At 54.5% G+C, this 19,054-nt stretch overlaps 2 protein-coding genes across 4 annotated transcripts in view; one reads left to right on the top strand and one right to left on the bottom strand.

Annotated features, from left to right (window-relative positions):
- SYN1 (synapsin I) overlaps window positions 1-5,577 on the top strand; it is a 49,651-nt gene extending 44,074 nt beyond the window's left edge. The window contains exons 7-13 of one of the 2 annotated variants that reach the window (XM_039216754.1): window positions 422-564; window positions 655-729; window positions 822-924; window positions 2,260-2,406; window positions 2,731-2,818; window positions 2,908-3,499; window positions 4,459-5,577. In XM_039216754.1, the coding sequence (XP_039072685.1) occupies window positions 422-564; window positions 655-729; window positions 822-924; window positions 2,260-2,406; window positions 2,731-2,818; window positions 2,908-3,499; window positions 4,459-4,594 (1,284 nt within the window). In that variant the 3' untranslated portion in view covers window positions 4,595-5,577. The remainder of the gene's footprint in view (window positions 1-421; window positions 565-654; window positions 730-821; window positions 925-2,259; window positions 2,407-2,730; window positions 2,819-2,907; window positions 3,500-4,458) is intronic. The other variant, XM_039216755.1, reaches the window with a different exon arrangement.
- ARAF (A-Raf proto-oncogene, serine/threonine kinase) lies at window positions 5,568-17,386 on the bottom strand. Of its 2 annotated transcripts, none has more exons than XM_039216756.1 (16): window positions 17,309-17,386; window positions 15,596-15,790; window positions 15,338-15,441; window positions 14,110-14,212; window positions 13,862-14,016; window positions 13,657-13,755; window positions 11,230-11,371; window positions 11,103-11,130; window positions 10,865-11,007; window positions 10,570-10,772; window positions 8,625-8,801; window positions 8,471-8,517; window positions 7,870-7,988; window positions 7,499-7,630; window positions 6,349-6,483; window positions 5,568-6,149 (listed from the first exon to the last, which is right to left on the bottom strand). In XM_039216756.1, the coding sequence occupies exons 2-16, from the start codon at window positions 15,689-15,691 to the stop codon at window positions 6,015-6,017; spliced, it is 1,818 nt and encodes a 605-aa protein (XP_039072687.1). In that variant the 5' UTR covers window positions 15,692-15,790; window positions 17,309-17,386; the 3' UTR covers window positions 5,568-6,014. The 2 variants fall into 2 exon arrangements, with proteins under 2 accessions (XP_039072687.1, XP_039072688.1); XM_039216757.1 differs by having other exon boundaries at window positions 15,596-15,750; window positions 17,309-17,369.
- Window positions 17,387-19,054: the final 1,668 nt, after the last annotated feature.

The following is a 19,054-nucleotide window of genomic DNA, read 5'->3' as shown; positions in this document are numbered from 1 at the left end:
TGTGCGTAGAAAGCAGTCTTGTAATGTGTACGCTTGTGTCCATGCTTCTGTATGCTTGTATATTGTGTATACAACCGTTTTTGTGTCTGGGGATCCGTATGCATAGACCATATATACAGTTTTTCTACAGATTTACTGGGATATAACCCACCTACCGTATAACTTACCCATTTAACGTGGACAACTCCATTGTCCCTAGTGTGTTCAAAGTTGCATATCCCCACCTGTGTGTCTGTTGTGTACATATAAAAACCAGGACACCCAGAATTATGCATTCCCTGAGTGCCCAGGCGTATCCACTGAATTCTTACGTATTGGGCTCACCCGTGTCATTTACATGCATGCCCCCGCCCCAAGGCACCCCCACTGCCCACTGCCGCCTTGTCCCAATCAGGTCCTGATCCCCACCCCATTCCTGCAGGTCAAAGTGGACAACCAGCACGACTTCCAGGACATCGCGAGCGTCGTGGCACTGACCAAGACGTACGCCACTGCCGAGCCCTTCATTGACGCCAAGTATGACGTGCGTGTCCAGAAAATCGGGCAGAACTACAAAGCTTACATGTGAGTGGAGAGGCTGGGCCCTGCGTAGGGGTCCCCTGCCCTCGTGCAGCCCGTGCTCCCCTGAGCTTCTGTCCTCTCTCATCCCCCCAGGAGGACGTCAGTGTCAGGAAACTGGAAGACCAACACCGGCTCCGCCATGCTCGAGCAGATCGCCATGTCTGACCGGTGGGGGTGAAGGGGACTCGGAGGGAGGGGATGCCAGGCGGGGAAGCGCAGCTACGTGGGCCGGCCAGGCACTGACAGGCTTGTCTCGGCAGGTACAAGCTATGGGTGGATACGTGCTCGGAGATTTTTGGGGGACTGGACATCTGCGCCGTGGAGGCACTGCATGGCAAGGATGGAAGGGATCACATCATTGAGGTGGGAGCACCCAGGAACTGGGAGGCCACCAGGTGGGGCAGGTGCATGGCAGCATCGTCCCATAAGCCGTGAAGCTCTCCCTGGCCCAGGCCACTACAAAGGCACTTTGTGAACTGTAAAGTACCTTATAAATTAGGAAGTGCTTGATGGACAGCCAAGTGCTTTATAAAACTGCATTGGGGCGCCTGGGTGGCTCAGTCGGTTAACCGTCCAACTTCAGCTCAGGTCATGATCTCACGGTTCATGGGTTTGAGCCCCATGTCGGGCTCTGTGCTGACAGCTCAGAGCGTGGAGCCTGTTCCGAGTCTGTCTGTCTGTCTGTCTGTCTGTATTTCTCTCTCTCTCTCTCTCTCTGCCCCTCCCCTCCTTCCTCTCTGTCTCTCAAAAATAAAATAAACATTAAAAAATTAAAACTTTAAGAAAGAAACTCTGTAACCTGGGAGGTCCTCATTATTGAAGTAAAGCAGTTGCAAAATTCTGAAGTTCTTCGTAGAGAGCAGTGCCTCTGGCGAATGGTAAAGCAATTTGGAAACCATAAAATGCCTTGACAATTGGAGCCCTTGGTAAACAGTCGTGCTGTCTACATGGTAAGGCATTTTGTAAACAGTGGTGCCCATGCAGAGCACTTTTCTAAAGTCTAAACACACCATATGTTCCCCTAGTCCCTTGCAAAGGACAAGGAGCTCTGTGAACTGTAAAGTACTCTAACCACCGCGAAGTTCTCTGTAAGTGACAGGGCGCCTAGCAAGCTACAAAGCAGGGGCTGGCAGATGTTTTCCGCCAAGGGCCAGGCAGCGCACATTTTAGGCTGTGCGGCCAATTCAGTCTCTGTTGCAGCTTCTCTGCAAAAGCAGCCAAAGACAACACGTACCAAACAAACGTTCCCTGGGGCGCCCGGGTGGCTCAGTTCCCCACATCGGCTCGGGTCATGATCTCGCACTCTGTGAGTTCGAGCCCCGCGTCGGGCTCTGTGCTGACAGCTCAGAGCCTGGAGCCTGTTTCGGATTCTGTGTCTCCCTCTCTCTCTGCCTCTCCCCCATTCACACTCTGTTCTGTCTCTCAAAAATGAATAAATGTTAGAAAAAATTAAAACAAAAATAAAACAGGTGTCAGGCTGGATTTGGCCCACGGGCCCTAGTTTGTGGAGCTGTGCTCTAAGCTGCTGTACTACCTTGTAAAGGACAACCTTTCTCGCCTCACAAAACTGTTGCTTCTCAAACTGAATCTTTCCTTGGCAGCAGCGGAGCCTTTCCCCCACATAAGGGCGCTTGGTCAGTGTCAGCCTCCCATGCACTTCCTGCCGCTCTCCTCACCGGATCCCTTTCCCTCCCCCAGGTGGTGGGCTCCTCCATGCCGCTCATCGGGGACCACCAAGATGAAGACAAGCAGCTCATCGTAGAGCTTGTGGTCAACAAGATGGCCCAGGCCCTGCCCAGGCAGCGGCAGCGGGATGCCTCCCCCGGCAGGGGCTCCCACGGCCAGGTCAGGCCCCTGGCACTGAGCAAGGGCAGGGCTGGCCTGAGGGGGGGCTGAGAATCGGCAGGCTAAGGGCACTCCCTTTGCACATGTGAGGCGGCAATTACCAACTGTTTGTAAAACTCGATAAAACAGCCGCTACTCCTCCGACTTCCCTGAGTGCCTACAACCCTCCCCCCCCAACCCACTCCCCCCAGCTTGACCTCCCCTCAGCTCAGCCACAGACGGTAAACACCCAGCACACAGGGAGCCCGTGTCATTTTGATTGGCTGATGCTCTGGCTGGCCGGTGACTATTTTTAACCTCTCCTGCTCCACTCCTCTGCCGCAGACTCCGTCCCCAGGGGCCCTGCCCTTGGGCCGCCAGACCTCCCAGCAGCCCTCGGGGCCTCCAGCTCAGCAACGACCCCCACCGCAGGGTAAGTGAGGGGCCGGCTTCCTGGGCCCCTACTGTACTGGCACCCCCCACCCCTCCACCTCTCACTTGTGCACTCTTTCTGTTCCTCAGGTGGCCCTCCACAGCCTGGCCCGGGCCCCCAACGCCAGGGACCCCCCTTGCAGCAGCGCCCGCCCCCGCAGGGCCAGCAGCACCTTTCCGGCCTTGGACCCCCGGCTGGCAGTCCCCTGCCCCAACGCCTACCAAGTCCCACGTCAGCACCCCAGCAGCCTGCGGCCCAGGCCCCACCGATGACCCAGGGTCAAGGCCGCCAATCCCGGCCAGTGGCAGGAGGCCCTGGGGCACCTCCAACAGCCCGCCCACCCGCCTCCCCATCTCCCCAGCGCCAGGCGGGCCCCCCACAGGCTACCCGCCAGACATCGGTCTCCGGTCAGGCTCCGCCAAAGGCCTCAGGGGCCCCACCGAGTGGTCAGCAGCGCCAGGGACCACCCCAGAAACCCCCAGGCCCCGCCGGCCCCACACGCCAGGCCAGCCAGGCGGGGCCCATGCCCCGCACCGGGCCACCCACCACACAGCAGCCACGGCCCAGTGGCCCGGGCCCTGCTGGACGACCCGCCAAGCCACAGCTGGCCCAGAAACCCAGCCAGGACGTGCCGCCACCCGCCACCGCCACTGCCGGGGGACCTCCGCACCCCCAGCTCAAGTAAGAGGACCCCACGGCAGCCCTCGCCTTGCTGCTCACAAAACAGGCTCCTGCACCAGAAGAGTGGCCCCAGCTCCCAGGCTCCTCGGACCCAGGTCCTATACAGGAGTCCCGAGAGTTCACTCTTCAGTGTGGACAGACCCCTCATCCAAGCTACACACACACACACACACACACACACCCCTCTTTCAGTTCAGGGTCTTCCCACTAGGCCCCTGGGAAAGCCCCCTCCCCCGGCCCCCCAGGACTCTGGCTGACTGACCCCGCCCATCAAATCCTCCACCCAGCCCAACTGGAGCCTTCCCAGCAAATCGCACCCTTCTCCTGCCCATCCGGACTCCTCCCAGCCAAGCCCCCAGACTCTTCCCGGCCAACTCACAGTCCCCCCTCTGTCACTTCATGCTCTCCCCAGCTTGTCCTACAGGCTAGGCTCCCTTCTGGGCCATTTCAGTCTCCTCCCGAATCATCACGCCGTCCTCTCTGCCTCTTCTGGTCCACTCCAGGCCTCCCCCCACCCCCGCCTTAGCTCCAAAGTACTCCCCACCACATCCAAGTGCTCCCCCTTAGACTGCCCCCCATCCATGCCAGCCTGGCCTTGGTGCAAACCCCACCGCTCTCCCTCCCTGACTCCTCACGCAGACTGGGAGCCTCCCTGCCCATCTTCACCTTTACATCCAGCTCCTCCCCGGCTAGCCCAGAATTTGAAGAGAAGGTGCAGCCCGCTAAGCCCAGACTTCACCTTGGATCCAAGTCCTCCCAGTCTGGCCCAGGGCTCCCCCACTCCACCTGAGAGTCCATCAGGGTCCAGGCCTGTGTTGGTGGGTGGGAGGGTCACAGGCACAGCCCCAGGACTAGAGGGGCAGGGCTGGGCCGGGCCTGGGGTAACATTGTGTTTCTCTCCCCTTCCTCCCTTCCTCCCCACCCCCTTCCTCCCATGCCTCCACCTTGTCTCTCTCTAGCAAATCCCAGTCTCTGACCAATGCCTTCAACCTTCCAGAGCCAGCCCCGCCCAGGCCCAGCCTTAGCCAGGACGAGGTGAAAGCTGAGACCATCCGCAGCCTGAGGAAGTCTTTCGCCAGCCTCTTCTCCGACTGACACCCCACCCTGAGAACCCTTAATTCCTCCTGGGCAACCCCTCTCTGGGCCCTGAATCCATTTCTCACTTTTGGAGTCTCCAAACCCCTTGAGAAGCCCTACTCCTGGTCTGCCCAGATCCCTCTTCTCATTCCGCAGAATGCCCAAGTCCCTGGGGAGACCGCACTCCTGGTCCTGCATCCACTTCTCACTTTTGGAATTCCTAAGTCCTTTTAAAAGGCCACTCCCGGCCACCTCGAGACATACTTTTCAGTTTTAGAACCTGCGAACTCCTGAAGACGTCTACTCCTGGCCCCCACCCCCACCCCCCCGAGTGCCCTTTCCCTCCCAGAAGCTCCCAAACACCAGGGAACACGTTCTGGCCCTAACACCACTGAGTCCCCTCCTGGAACCCTGAAAATTCCTGGGAAACCACGCTCCTGGTCCTAGATCACTCAAGGACACCTTGTTCCCCATCAAGATTTCCTAGATCTTGAAGAAACCCCTGCCTTCAAGCCCCTTTCCAGGGATCTCACATCTCTGGAGACCCCACCTCTTCAGATGCCACTCTCCAGCCCCGCAAGGATTTCTCTTAACCACCCCTCAACCCCACTGATCACATCGGGAGGTCCTCCCGCTGCTAGGACCCTTCTGTTCCCCAGGGACCCACACTCCCACTTTCCTGCCTCTGACAGCTATCTTTAAATATGCAAACTCCACCCATCCTCCCAGAATCCTTTGCACATGGAGGGCCAGTGGTCCTCTGCTTCCCCACCTTTGCCGTGATGTCTGTGTCTGTGACTGACGTGGCCTCCTCTCGTGCCGTGCTTGGCATATGTGGTCCTCGTTCATCGTGCCGCCTGTGGTGATGCGTGCAGTGGCGCTGTGTGGTCCGCACTTCCCCCCCAACCACTCCTTGCCTGGACTCACCCCCACCCTTCAGCGGCTCTGAACCCCATGAGAAGAGTCGGGAAGCAAAATAAACAAGCAAAGGCCCAGCAGAATTCTGTGCTTCTTGGTGAATAGGGGAGTCCTTGAGTGGTGGGGGAAGACACAGAGGGGACCCCCCAAATCCACATGGGGTGCTGGGGACCCCAAAATCCAGTGGAAGGCACATCAGGCACAAATTCCAAAGAGGTTCTGAGCGGAATCCCTGCCACAAATCCCAGCCATTGGAGACGGAGGAGCTCCCAAATTTAGAAGTATCCCCAAAGCCAAGAGGAAACCAAATTATGGAGGAAGCAGGGATCTCGGTCTTTGGGGGGAGGGTCCCCCAATCCCAGAGGAACTGGAAAAGCACACGGGGACCCCCTCATCTCTCAGGACCGAGATGGGGGTCCTGAGGCAGGATCAGGGCAGAAACAGAACGTTGATTGGCTGGTGGGCAGAGCTCCTCTGCATGGCAGCCTGCGATTGGCTCCCGGGCGGCCGGGGGCAGGGCCTAAGGCACAAGGCGGGCCGCGCTGAGGAGGCAGGCGGGCAACTCGTCAGCCTGCGTGCGGTGCAAGGAGGGTTCGGAGGCACTCCGCTCAATCTTGGGGAGTGACCGCTGCAGCAGCTCAATCGTGGCCAGGATCTGGGGGCAGGGGCAGGTTAGGGGAGGTGTCCAGAGCCGGACGGGCACCCCGACACCCGCAAACCCTGGCCTAATGGGGAAGCACACACACATCATACGCTCCCGAGCCTTCAAGTGCACAATCCCCACGCACAACAGCAGTCTTCCTCCTCCTCAGAGCCGCCCTCCCCAGTGTGTCCAGCCCTCCTACCCGACCCACCTGGGGGAAGAGGGGGCGTTCCTCCCGCTGGAACTTGAGGCAGTCAGACAGCAGGCGCCGCATTGCCTTGGGGCAGTTGCTGGAGATTTTGCTGAGGTCCGGGGACAGATAGCCACGGCCCACCATGAAGATAATCTTGGGGGCGGGGGAGGAGACAGGAATGGGGTGGTCTGGGGATCTGGGCTGGGAGGCTGAGGGACTTCTGGGTCTCAAGGGGCTTTGGAGCCTCCTTTTTGGGGGAAGCTAGGGTACTCTGGATATTGGGGCCTGAGGACTGTGGGTGTCTTGGGGATGCAAGGGTTCTGGGTCTCTAAGAACTTGGGACTGGGTCTCTGAAGACAAGGATTCTCTGCTTGTAAAACAAGAATTTAAGCTTGGGAAAAGTCATGAATTGTAGGTATCCCTGGGCTCACGGGTTTCTAGGGGGCTTAGAAGCCTACAAAGTACTGAGTCAGGGGAAACATGAAGTTCTGGGTCTGGAGGGAGCTAAGGGAGTCTAAATCTCAGGAGCTTGTATTTCTCTAGGGGCCTGGGGGCTAGAGGACTATGGATCCATGCATCCTGTAGGACTGTGGGTGCTCAGGGCTTGGAGCCTAGAGGATCCCAAGTTTCGAAGGGCCTAGAAGATTCCATGACGTAGACCTGGACAACTGTGACAGTCTGTGGTCCTAGAATATCATGGGATCCAGGGACCCGAAGGCCTGTCAGATGTCCAAGGCCTAAATGACTGACTGTGGGTATCTGAGTATTCCAGAAGCACAAATGGCTTGTGACTGAGAGAAACGGAATTCTGGGCTTTGGGACTTGGGAGATTTTGAGCGCCGAGGCCCGAGGACTGTATGTATCTTGAGTTCCAGAGGGCTTCGGGGTGTTTGGGGGCCCTGCAGGACCCTGGCTATAGGGGATTCAGGAGATTCTGAATCTTCCAGGAGATTCTGGACTTCAAGGACTCAGAGGCTGATAGATGTATAGGGAAGGAGAGGATTCTGAGTAGGGAAGACCAGAGGACTCTGGGGGTTCTCAGCCCAGAAGACTTTGGGTTTCTGGGGGAAGTGTGGCATTCCTGGTCTTTACAAAGGAGTAAGTCTGAGGTCTGGAGGCTGAGGGGACTTCCTTCCCTGAAAGGTTACGGGTAAGGTGTGGGGCTCACCTGGTCACGGCTGCCGATGTGGCTATAAGGCAGAGAGCCGGTCATGAGCTCATAGAGCACAACCCCGTAGGCGTAGACATCTGACTGGAAGCTGTAGGGGTTCGGGTCCTGCATACGGATCACCTCAGCCGCCTTTGAGAGGGCAGACCAGACCAGGCAGGGGGATCGTGGAGGCCAGCAAATGGCTGGCCAGAGTCCCATATCCCACTAGCCACACTGGGTACAACTGGGAGCACCCCCGTGGAGTAAAAACATGAAAGATCCAGACACCCACATCTGGCACAAGTCTCCCCGTCCCCACTCAGCTCCCCACATCCCGGCCCAGCAACCCATGTCCCTATATGGCCCTGGTCCAGCCTGGCCCAACTTACCATCCATAACACAGAGCCCGAGGGCTGCTCCAAGGGCTGGGCCCCACTCCACCGTGTCTTCACCGTGGCCAGGCCAAAGTCCCCAATCTTCACGGTGAGCCCCTCATGTAGGAAGATGTCCACCAGGGTCAAGGGCCACTACAGGAGCTCCCAAGAGCCACGTCTCTCATCCTGACTGGGAGGTTCCCATCGATGCCTCCACACCAGTCGTGCCTCTGACCCTGACCGGAAGCCCCCCAATATCACACACGATCTTGACTCGGGCGAGGAACTCCAATTAATGCTCCCTACCTTGGCTCCCTGTGACTCCTGGCCAGGAAGCCCCTCGAGTGACACCCATACCCGTCATGCCCGTGACCCTGATCAGGAACTCCCTGTAATGTCCTCCACAGCTGTCATACTTTAGACCCTGACCAAAGTCCCCAGGAACAGCACCTGAAGCAGCCACAACTTTGAACCCTGACCAAAAGACCCCCATTAAAGCCCCTATTAAGCCACGTGACACATGCCCCTCCCTATGCATCCCCAGAAGGCCCTCAACAAGAGTCACCCCCCTAAGCCCCCGCCCCACCCAAGCCCTTAGACAGGGTCAGGCAGATACTGTTAGACTTGAGATCTCGGTGGATGATGTTCTTGGCATGGAGGTAGCTGTAGGGATGGAAGCGGGGGGCGAATTGGCTGGGGGTGACCCCATCTCCTCCCCCCCTCCCAAGCCTCCCAGCCCCCTTCCTTTGTCCCCAGGCCAGGAGGCTCACTCCATGCCCTGGGCAGTCTGCCGGGCCACGTCGATGAGCTGGACCATGTCGAAGCGTGTGTCGGCCACATGTAGGTGGTGGTACAGGCTGGAGCCCTCACACCACTGTGTGATGATGGCAAATCCCGGCCGGGTCATAAAGCCCATGAACAGCAAGATGTTGACATGACGTGTCTTCCTGTAGGCAGGGAGGGCGGTACCAGGACAGGAAGGAAAAAGAGCAACTGTCACTCACTTTCTGAGCATCAGGAATGGTGCAGTTCACTGCTGCCTTCTGTCATCATTTCCACCCTGTCTCTCAAGGGCTCAGGGCCAGACTGCGGTCAGAGTCAGTGCATTTGTGAGACGTATTTCATGGGCTATGATTCCACCCCGGGGGCTGACGTCCCAAGCTTCCTCAAACAAGTCTCCCAACAAAAGCGGGAGGGAGGATTACTGCCCCCACCCCTCTGCTGACCAATGGCTCTCCACCATCAATACCTGCCAACCTCTGACCTTGACCGTGACCTGGGCCTGTGGCCACTTAACAGATAAGAAAGTGGAATGCCAACCTTCTTCATTGATATATCGTCGTAATACCGATAAATGCTGGTAAAAATACCAGTGACGTGTGACTCTGCCCTGTTAATCACCACGAGAGGCTTCGAGGTAAAGAGCTTGGGTTTAGGACGCAGATTAGATCCTGTGTTCCAATCCAGGCTCCTCCAAGGACTCACTGTGCAACCTCAGGGAGGACACTCAACCTCTCTGTGCCTCATTTTCCTCAACTTCAAAACTGTGATAAGTAGATTAGCTGCCTTATAGGGAAATTAGGAAGAGTAATTAGTAAATTAAACTGTAAGGCACTTAGAAGAGCACCCAATGTGCAAGCACCCTGAAAATGTCACTGTCCCTGTTGTTACTGCTACTGGGTACCTGAGGCTACCTCATAGAAGCTTGGTCACAGATGAATAGATCCCCTCTGATTTCGAAGAAAAACCGTCACTCCTTATAGAAGGAAGCAGTAACCACAGTCGTAACGGTGACACAAATGCACACGACATCAGTGATTCTCTGCCACTCTGCTCACATTGCAGTGGATGACAGGATATGAGCATTCTTCGCAGCGGGCGGATTATGGTTAAAATATTCACGCAATGCAAATGTACAGCGTGCTCAAATAATTTCACAGGGAGGAACAGAGAATGAAAGTTTTCTTACTGCGGCATCCGTAACGAGGATAACTATTAAAATAGCACAAGAAATTCTGATAACGTCAACTCTGTGACATAGTTGTGCCCATTTGTCAGAGGGAAAGTCCACGCCAGCAACCCCAGGAGTGGTAGCAACTAGAGAGGCAGAAAAGGAACCCCCGGGGTTTCTCAGTGCCAATTAATTAATATCGTGTTAAAGACAGATTAAGGAGGGCAACTATAATCACTAATTAAACCATGATTAAGTTACGGTCACCATTACAGTTAAGTAATACTGCTCTTCCAATTACGGCATTGCTGTGATTAGTAACAGGAAGGCACCACGCTACACGTCCTGCTAATGATACAGTAGATGCAGAAAGGAAGGAGGGCCGCAAGCCTTCCTGGCAATGTGGTTGACGCTATATTCATGGGAGTGCACCGGGAAGGCCGATGTCCTGGCCTGCCTCCATGCCCGGTTCCCAGCAGGCAAATGCCAAGACCCACGTTTTGCAGGCAGAGACATTAATTAATAATCAGTACCAACCCCAACACAAGCAATACTATTACCAGCCGTCCTCTACCCAGACCCACTTCCCAGAGGGGAGAGGGACGTCCCTGGCCAAGAGGCAACTTCCGGTTAAGGTCATAACACACCACGAACACAGGTGCTGTGCGGGAAGTGCACCGAGCCCAGCCTTCCCTCAGGGAGGGGCCAGAGCTGCCCCACCGCCGCCACCCCCCCACCACACACACACACACGTGCAATCTCACCTGAGCACCTGCATCTCGTTCTTGAAGGCCTGGGCCTGCTCAGCCGTGGGTTGGGCCACCTTGAGCACCTTCACGGCCACATCACCATGCCACCGCCCGCGAAATACGGTGCCAAACGAGCCCGTCCCGATCCTCTTCAGCAGCTGCACCTCACTGGGCGGCACCTCCCAGTAATAGCCCGAGTCCCGGTACCCCAGATTCTTCTGTGGGCCACACGGGCGGCATCTCAGGGGCCTGCCCGCTTCCCTCATTGCTCAGCCTGTGGCGCCCCCACCCAAGGTTCCCCGGAACTTACCACTTTCTTCTTGTCATCAGCCAAGGGCTTCCGCTCCCGCTGCTCCGATGACGACGGGGACTTGGAATGTGGGGACTTCCTCCCCGAGGGCACGCTGGGGCTCCCCCGGGGGGCTCCATCGCCACCACCTCTACTACCAGCAGCTGCGGTTGTGGAGGGGATGTGAGCGGAGGCACGTGGGGTGGGGTGGGAGTGGGGTTTCAGGGCACAGGCGGGAGGGCTGGGGGCGCAGACTCACCATCAGTGCCGAAACCCTGGGCAGTGAGCTGGAAGAAAAGGGACAGGACTCAGGGGACGGGGGAGCCAACCGGAATGGCTCCTCCCTCCACCTAGTGCCCTCCGTGACTGACGCCCGCACCACCAACCTGGAGGAGGCTGGAGTCCATGGGGGCCGTGGTGCTGACCATGTGCACGTTGGGAGTGGATGTGGAGCGGATGCGCTGGAGTGGGGCGTTGGCGGGGGCAGGGAAGGGAAAGTGCTCAGGGTCACGGTGCTGGGTGCGGGAGCTGCCAGGGGAAAGGCTATGATATCACTGTGGGAGGAACAAGGGAACAAGGAAAGCCCCCCCCCTCCACTAAAGGTAGGTCTAGCTCAGAGTAAACGTCTACCGTCATCACTACTATTTGCTTCCTCAAGAAACACTTAATTGAACGCCTGCCCTGTGCCAGATACCATTACAGGTGGTGGAAGTAAAGCTGTGGGCACAACAAATAAAAGTTCTTGTCCTCATGGGACTGATGTTCCTTCTGGTAGAGAGAGGGCGCCGTAGCAACCCAACAAAATGTAATAGGCCCAGTGGTGACAGGTACAGAAAAGAGAAAAATAAAGCAACACGAGGAGACAGAAAGTGGCCCTGGTGGTGTCTGGAAAGACTTCTCTGACGTAACATCTGAGCAAAGACCTAAAGGAGAGACAGTAAGCCACACAGATGGTGGCAGAAAGAGCAATATATAATATTTTATAACTGTGTACTGTTCAAATATATCATTCCATAACGTACATGTTAACTGTATTCAAAATGTCAATGTTCCCAAATATACATATTATGATAACGTCATACAGTTGACCTGTGAACAAAGCCAAGGTTAGAGATACCAGCCCCCTGCCCAGCTGAACACCCACGTATAACTTCTGACTCCACAAACACTTAACTACTGAGAGCCTGCCTTTGGCCAGAAGCCTTACCGATAACGTAAACAGTCAATTCACACAAAGTGTGTATGTTCTATGCATGATATACTGTAGGCTTACAATAGATTTACAGAGTGAAGCGAGCTAAAGAAAAGAAAAGGTTTTGGGGGCGCCTGGGTGGCTCAGTCGGTTAAGTGCCTGACCTTGGCTCAGGTCATAGTCTCACGATTTGTGAGACAGAACCCCGCGTCAGGCTCTGCACCAACAGCGTGGAACCTGCTCAGGATTCTCTCTCTGCCCCTCCTGCACTCTCTCTCTCTCTCAAAATAAATAAATCAATATTAAAAAAAAAAGAAAATGTTTATTAAAATATTTAATGTTTTTATTTATTTCTGAGAGAGAGAGAGCGTGAGCAGGGGAGGGTCAGAGAGAGAGGGAGATACAGAATCCGAAGACAGGCTCCAGGCTCTGAGCTAGCTGTCAGCACAGAGCCTGATGTGGGGCTCGAACCCACGAAACGTGAGAGCATGACCTGAGCCGAAGTTGGACGCTTAACCAACTGAGCCACCCAGGCGCCCCAGAAAATGTTTTTAAGAAAATCATAAGGACTCCTGGGTGGCTCAGTCATTAAGCATTTGACTTCAGCTCAGGCCATGATCTCATGGTTCGTGAGCTCGAGCCCTGCTTCGGGTGAGCCCTGCTTCTCTCTCTCTTAAAAAAACAAAAAAACAAAAAAACAAAAAAACAAAAAAACAAAAAACCCCCCAATGATCACAAGGAAGAGAAACTGCATTTATAGTACTGTATGTAAATACCCCACAAGTGGATGGACCCAGACAGTTCAAAACCCACGTTGTTCAAGGGCCAGCTGTATATGTTACACATAGATGTACATGGCAATGCGTAAAGATATAAATTATATATGTGGAAACGTTACAAACACATTTTAAAATGTTCCTTTCACTATCCTGAAATGAAATTTGTAGGCAATTAATCCACATATACCCATAATTAAATATAACATAATGCCCTAACTTTACTATTTTATATTACATAAAAATGTGTGTTTTATGTTACATAAAGACAGTGTAAGTAGAACATGTGATGCTGTGTTCATAGCATGCTGTGCAAATTTAGGCATTCTAAAATACATAAACAGATAAAATTCATGTTTTATAAACTTATGCTTAGAACAATAATATACTTTAATATAGAAATTCTACAGTACTATAACACCTAAAGGAGAAATAAAAGGGAATTTATGGTAAAATAATATGCATTTCAAAATGGAAACGCTAGAGCATGCTTATACTCTGAGAATTAACAAAATAGCCAGATGCTTACATATATGTACCTATAATGAACAAGGACTTCTTACTCCGTACCAGATCTTGTTCTAGGCACTGGACATGTCTTAACACATTTAAATCCTTACCAGAACCCTATGTGGTAAAAAGTATTATTATCTCCTCTTTGTGGATGAGAAAACCAAGGCCCAGAGAGATTAGGTGACTTGCCCAAGGTCTTCGCCCTTACTCACATGTAGGTGCTCAATAAATGTTTGTCAAATAAACAAATGAATGAAGCATAGCTTGTGGTCTACAAAGGCCTCCAGATCTTTTTCTCCTGACAACAGGCGTTCAGCTACAGGCATCCCTACCTGGGACCCTGAGGGGTTAGCGGCTCATTCAGGGGACGGTTCGAGGGAGCCTCGTGCTGTCTGGAGCCTCCGGACAAATCCTGGACACTGTGGTAGACCCTTGAGGGCATTGAGGGAGCACAGCAAGCAGACAAGGGTCAGATGTCTATAAGCGCTTGTGGCCCCTGTCCTCCCCATTCCCCGACCCAGCCCAGGCCAGGCTCACTGTCGGCGGTTGGTACTCATGTCAACACAGACTGTGGGGACCTTGGACGAACAGTGCTGGTGGAACTTGTAGCCACAGGTTTGGCAGCGGAAGCCATGGAACAGAAACTTAAGGCAGAAGTCGCAGAACGCCAGGCTGAAGAAAGTCTTCCGTACCTGCTACCACAGAGCAGGGAAGGTTGAGGCCTGGCCCAGGACCCTCCCTGCCCCATGCCCGCAGTCTGCCCCCTCCATCCACCCCACACTCACAAAATTGTGCATAGTCAGTGGCACGTCTTCGAGGACCTCTACGATGAGCTCCTCTCCATCCAGGGGGGCAATGGCAGTGTCCCAGGCAGTGACTGTCTTTCGCCTGCAGGGGGCATGGAAGGGAGGGAGTGAGAGACTGAACAGGGACTGTGGGAGGCAGGGAACCCCCCAAAGTCCCTCCAAAACTACCATCCATGGAGTAAGGCCTGACATGTTTCAATTTCATCATGGCAACTCTAGGAACTGGTTACATTCCTAGTCCCCATTTTCCAGATGAGGAAACTGAGGCCGAGAGGAAAAAGTGACTTGCCCCAGGCCACAAAGGAGTGTGAGTGGCAGGACAGCCTGAAGAGTCCATGCTCTTTAAAAAGGTTGTTTTTTTTTTTTTTTTTATGAGAGAGAGTGTGTGTGAGCAGGGGAGAGGGGCAGAAGAAGAAGAAGAAGAAAGAAAGAAAGAGAGAGAGAGAGAGAGAGAGAGAGAGAGAGAATCTTAAGCAGGATCCATGCAAGCCCGAAAAAGAAGAAGAAGAAGAAGAAGAAGAAGAAGAAGAAGAAGAAGAGGAGGAGGAGGAGGGGGAGGAGGAGGAGGAGGAGAAAGAGAGAGAGAGAGAATCTTAAGCAGGATCCATGCAAGCCCTGCTTAAGCAAGCCCCAACTCGGGTCTCAATCCCACAGCCCTGGAATCATGACCCGAGCCGAAATGAAGAGTCAGTACACCCAGGCGCCCCAGAAGAGTCCATGCTCTTAACCGCAAGGCGAGGAGCAAATGAGACGGTGAGTAAACAACGAATCTCGGAGGTGCTAAGCAAGCCCCTGAAAAAGTGGCTGATGAGGCACTGAAACAACACATGGAAAGCAATGTGTGAGTCAAATAAAAAAAATTAAGGGACCCCAGGACACAGGGATAAACGGGGGGCCAGCGTGGCCCAACGCGGCAGGCAGGGAACGGGGAAACGGAGGAAGCGGAGAGCTGACAAGCGGATGAAACAGTGAAAGAACGAAACAGATGAAATCTGGGAGGAGGCGGGGGAGCAGGGCGAGGACCTGGAGGCCAAGTTGAGACGCGCTGCTCTGACCTTAAAGGCCGATGAACTAATGAAGGTTTGCAGCAGAAGCTGTGGGCACTCTCCGCGGACTCGCTGAGCTCGGGAAGGCTAATGGGAACGGCAGGACAGAGGAGAGGCCGGGCGCCCAGCGGAGGGAGGTGGAGTGGGGGTGGCACACTTACCCCTCGATCAGCCGGTAGACCACACAGCAATCCTGATTAAGACCCCGCACCTTGAGGGCCTTGTCTAGAGAGTCGTAGACACTCATGCCATCCCGGACAGTCACCTGTGTGCGTGTGTGTGCGCGGACGGGCGGGTCAGTGGCCAACACGGGCCCCAGCCGACGTCCCCGTGCGTCTGTAAAAGCCTCCTCCCGCCCCGAGTCAGCCTTCTGACCAAGACTTACAACAGGGTCCGTCCCCACCCCCTGCCAGACTCACCACCGTGCGTTGCTTGTTGGGCAGGTACACTTTGACAGTGCCCACTGCCCGGGACGGCTCGGCCCCGTTGGCAGGGGGGGCCCGTGATGGCTCCATGGAGCCTAGGACTTTGTCAAGACGGGCTGAGGCGGGGCTGGGCAGGCGCCATGGGGCTCCTAGAACACAGGAGGGATTCAGGGGCCCAGTAATGACAGTCTGGAAGCAAAGTGGCAGGGATAAAAAAAAAAAAATTCAATCTCCAGGCTCCACATCACCCCCGTCACCTAATCTCCACACAACAGCCCAAAGGATCCTGTGAAACACCCCGAACTCATCCAGTCCCTCCTCTGCTCAGCCTCGCCCGTTGTTTGTCTCGCTCTAGGGTTCACTGCCTAGGGCTGGGGGGGGAGCGGAGGGGCAGTAAGGACACAATGAGAGGCAGCACACTCTGTCCCGGAGAGCACGGGAGCACCAAGTCTCTGTGCTGGGGGCTAACAAGCAAGTCAAACCACACTGCAGTGGGGCGTGTCAGGTACATAATGGACGTGAACAGACTGTCCTGGCTTTTTAATGGAGAAAGGGTAGTTGCCAGATACTGCGGTGGCAGAGATGTCCCAGACAGGATGGTGGGAAACAAACAGAAGATCAGATACAGCCCTTAGCTTGGGGGCAATGGGATTTGCACCAGAGTCTTCTTTTTTTTTTTTTTTTTCATTTTTAATGTTTTGTATTTATTTCTGAGAGAGAGAGAGCATGGGCAGGGGAGGGTCAGAGAGAGAGGGAGATACAGACTCTGAAGACAGGATCCAGGCTCTGAGCTGGCTGTCAGCACAGAGCCTGATGTGGGGCTCGAACCCACGAAACGTGAGATCATGACTTGAGCCGGAGTCGGCCGCTTAACTGACTGAGCCACCCAGGCGCCCCCACCAGAATGTTCTTAAGGGCACTGCAGGAACCCCTAAGCCCCGGGCTGTAACGGAAGGTAGGCTCTCAAACACTGTACTACGTGGCTAATGGCAGTCACCAGACTGTGATGGGGAGTTCATAGGGGCTCAGCAGACACTATACTGCAGGGACCATAAGGGAGAGAAGAATGGATAATGGACGTCACCGGACATTGTCATGGGAAATGGAGGATGATAGTGCATCACCAAACACGGCCAAGGTGAGATAAACAGGGGTAAAACGGGGGTGCGGGGCTCTAAAATCCCCCTTAACTAATGTAGGGATCACAGACATATTACTGATGATAATGGAAGGAGAGTTCAAGAATAAAGGGGGAACCCTCAAACATTCTCCCGGTGGGTCAGACATTGATCCAGAATAAGGGGAGCGACTAGTGCACGACATCTCCACGCACTCCCCGTTGTCTGCAAGGAAGGGTCACCAAGAGACCTCAAAGAGGTTTAGAAGTCTAGGCACCACGCCACAGCCCAAGCCCCATTCAGCCCGGCCCCGCCCACCGAGGTCGGCCTTCCAGCTCTGCGCAGGCGCGCTGCCACACGCGACGGGCGAAACCATCCCCCGCAGCCTTACACCCCTATTCCTGTCTACCCCACCCCACCCCCCCGCTGTCGACGATGGTCTCGCCCCGGGTCAAACCACTCCTCCGGTTCCGGGCGGGGGGCGCCGGGGCCCAGGCGAAGCCATCCTGGAGCTGAGCCTTCGGTCCCGGCTCCCTGCCCGTGCCCGGCGGCCGCTCCAGAAACCTAACCCCACCGGGCCCGCCCTCACCTGTCACGCCGCTACGGCCACCGCCGCCTCCATCTTGGGCCTGTCTTCTTGTTTCCTCGCAGAGTCCGCCTCCACGGCCCCTCGGACTTTCGCCATTGGCGCCACAGGATTCAGCCCTCCATCCTTATTGGATTAGCGTCACGCCTGTCAAGGCAGGACCGGCGGAATGTGGGTCGTGTTCCGGATTAGGAGGGGCTGCCTGAAACGTCAGGGTCTGGGGCAAATTCGCACGTCCGGACTCGCGCAGGCGCAATCGGGTGGAGACCTGCTTGCCGTGCACTTTAACCCCAGTCGTGCCGTGGCGGAATAAAGCAGGAATTTTTTTCTGCTTTAAGGGGTCCTGAATCCGACCGGGCAATCCTTAAGTGCCTTTTTTCACCATTGACCGGAGACCTTGTACCCACTTTGTACTCCGTTTTGCCGTATTTGAAATGAGTTGAAATCAGACTACTTTAACTGCAAAGTTTTCCACTTCTAAGAAACTTGTAGTCACACCTTTTGCTAACGGCGGGGCTCTAGTGTGGCCGAGGCTGGAGAGATCTGGCCCTAGGAGGAGCGGCCTGCTGTTTGGGGCGGCTTACTGTAGGAATGGAGCTGGTAAGGATTTTGAGAGATAAGCCATAGACGGCCAGGCGTAGAAGCGAGGGAAGTGTGGACCTGAAATGGGGTACAGAGCAGGGACACGTGAAGGTATTGTAGGGTAAAAAAAAAATGTTGAGTTGAATTTTCCCTGGTGTCAAAAGTGAACGAGGCTCTCCACCCTCCCTCTTCTTAGAGCCTTTCCTTTAGAAAACTTGTAAAATTGCTTCTCTGTCTCTTCCAGGTGTATGTAAATCTTTTAAAAAGCTACACTGGCCTCTTACCAGCTTTACTACCCAGGAATGTTGTTCTTAAGGGCCTTGGAGCCATCTCTTTGAAATGGAAACACCAATGAGTCTAGCACCCTTATATCCATAGGAATTTGACCTAGGCTCCTGGCTCCAACTTGTCAAAGAGATCTGTGTTTTCATTTTTCCTTTGGGTAAAGGCAGATGGCGACCCCAATCTCTAGGTGAATTTGAGAAGAGCTATGTGTAGCACATAGTGCTGTCACGTTCTCTTGCTTGAGGACGAGTTTGAGAACATGCATGTAACGAGTTATATCTGCCTGGCTATATAAAAGGATGAGGTTTCTTTCTGCCTTCGCAAGCTCTTGAGCGCATTGCTGGAACTTCGCACCGCAGCCTGCTTTGATGTTGATTCGACAGTGAAACTATTTCATTCTTTCCTACCTCGGTGGAGAGGGTTCGGCGGGAGATTTTATTTTGAATGATTTCCCGGACAGTGTGAACAGCCTGTGGTGTTTGAAGTGACTACATTCCCCTGTTTGGAGCCTCAGCTCCCTTATGTGGTGAAATGGGAAAGACCAGAGCAAAGTCACTTAGATGAGGGGACGTCAACATCCTTCAACTTGTATTTATTGTTTCTCTGCATATAGAGAGACGGAAGTCTGGCTTACTGGGCTGCCGTAGAACCTCCATTTCCCATCGTCCCTTTTCCATTCGGATTTTCACCGTTCAGTGGCTAAAACTAAAAAGAATGACAATACCACATATCGTCGAGAATGTGGAGCAACTGGAACCCTTACTCGTTGCTGTCGGGAGTGCGAAATGGGAAACCGCTTTGGCAACAGATTGGAAGCTTCCTCTAAAGTCAAACACAGACATACCATGCAGTCAAGCAATCTCACTCCTAGGTATTTACTCT

This window comes from Hyaena hyaena, unplaced genomic scaffold, assembly GCF_003009895.1.
Source record: "Hyaena hyaena isolate Hyena2069 unplaced genomic scaffold, ASM300989v1 scaffold_658, whole genome shotgun sequence".
Taxonomy (NCBI): domain Eukaryota; kingdom Metazoa; phylum Chordata; class Mammalia; order Carnivora; family Hyaenidae; genus Hyaena; species Hyaena hyaena.
This window is presented reverse-complemented; position numbering and strand designations above follow the sequence as displayed.

What these genes read in the sequence shown, in the direction of transcription:
- ARAF (XM_039216756.1), bottom strand. Translation starts at nt 15,691, where the DNA reads ATGGAGCCATCACGGGCCCCCCCTGCCAACGGGGCCGAGCCGTCCCGG. An exon ending in CTAACCCCTCAGGGTCCCAG is followed by an intron (nt 11,372 to 13,656) that starts GTAGGGATGCCT and finishes TTCCCCTGGCAG; the next exon opens with CTCCCGCACCCAGCACCGTG. An exon ending in CTGATGACAAGAAGAAAGTG is followed by an intron (nt 10,773 to 10,864) that starts GTAAGTTCCGGG and finishes TGTGGCCCACAG; the next exon opens with AAGAATCTGGGGTACCGGGA.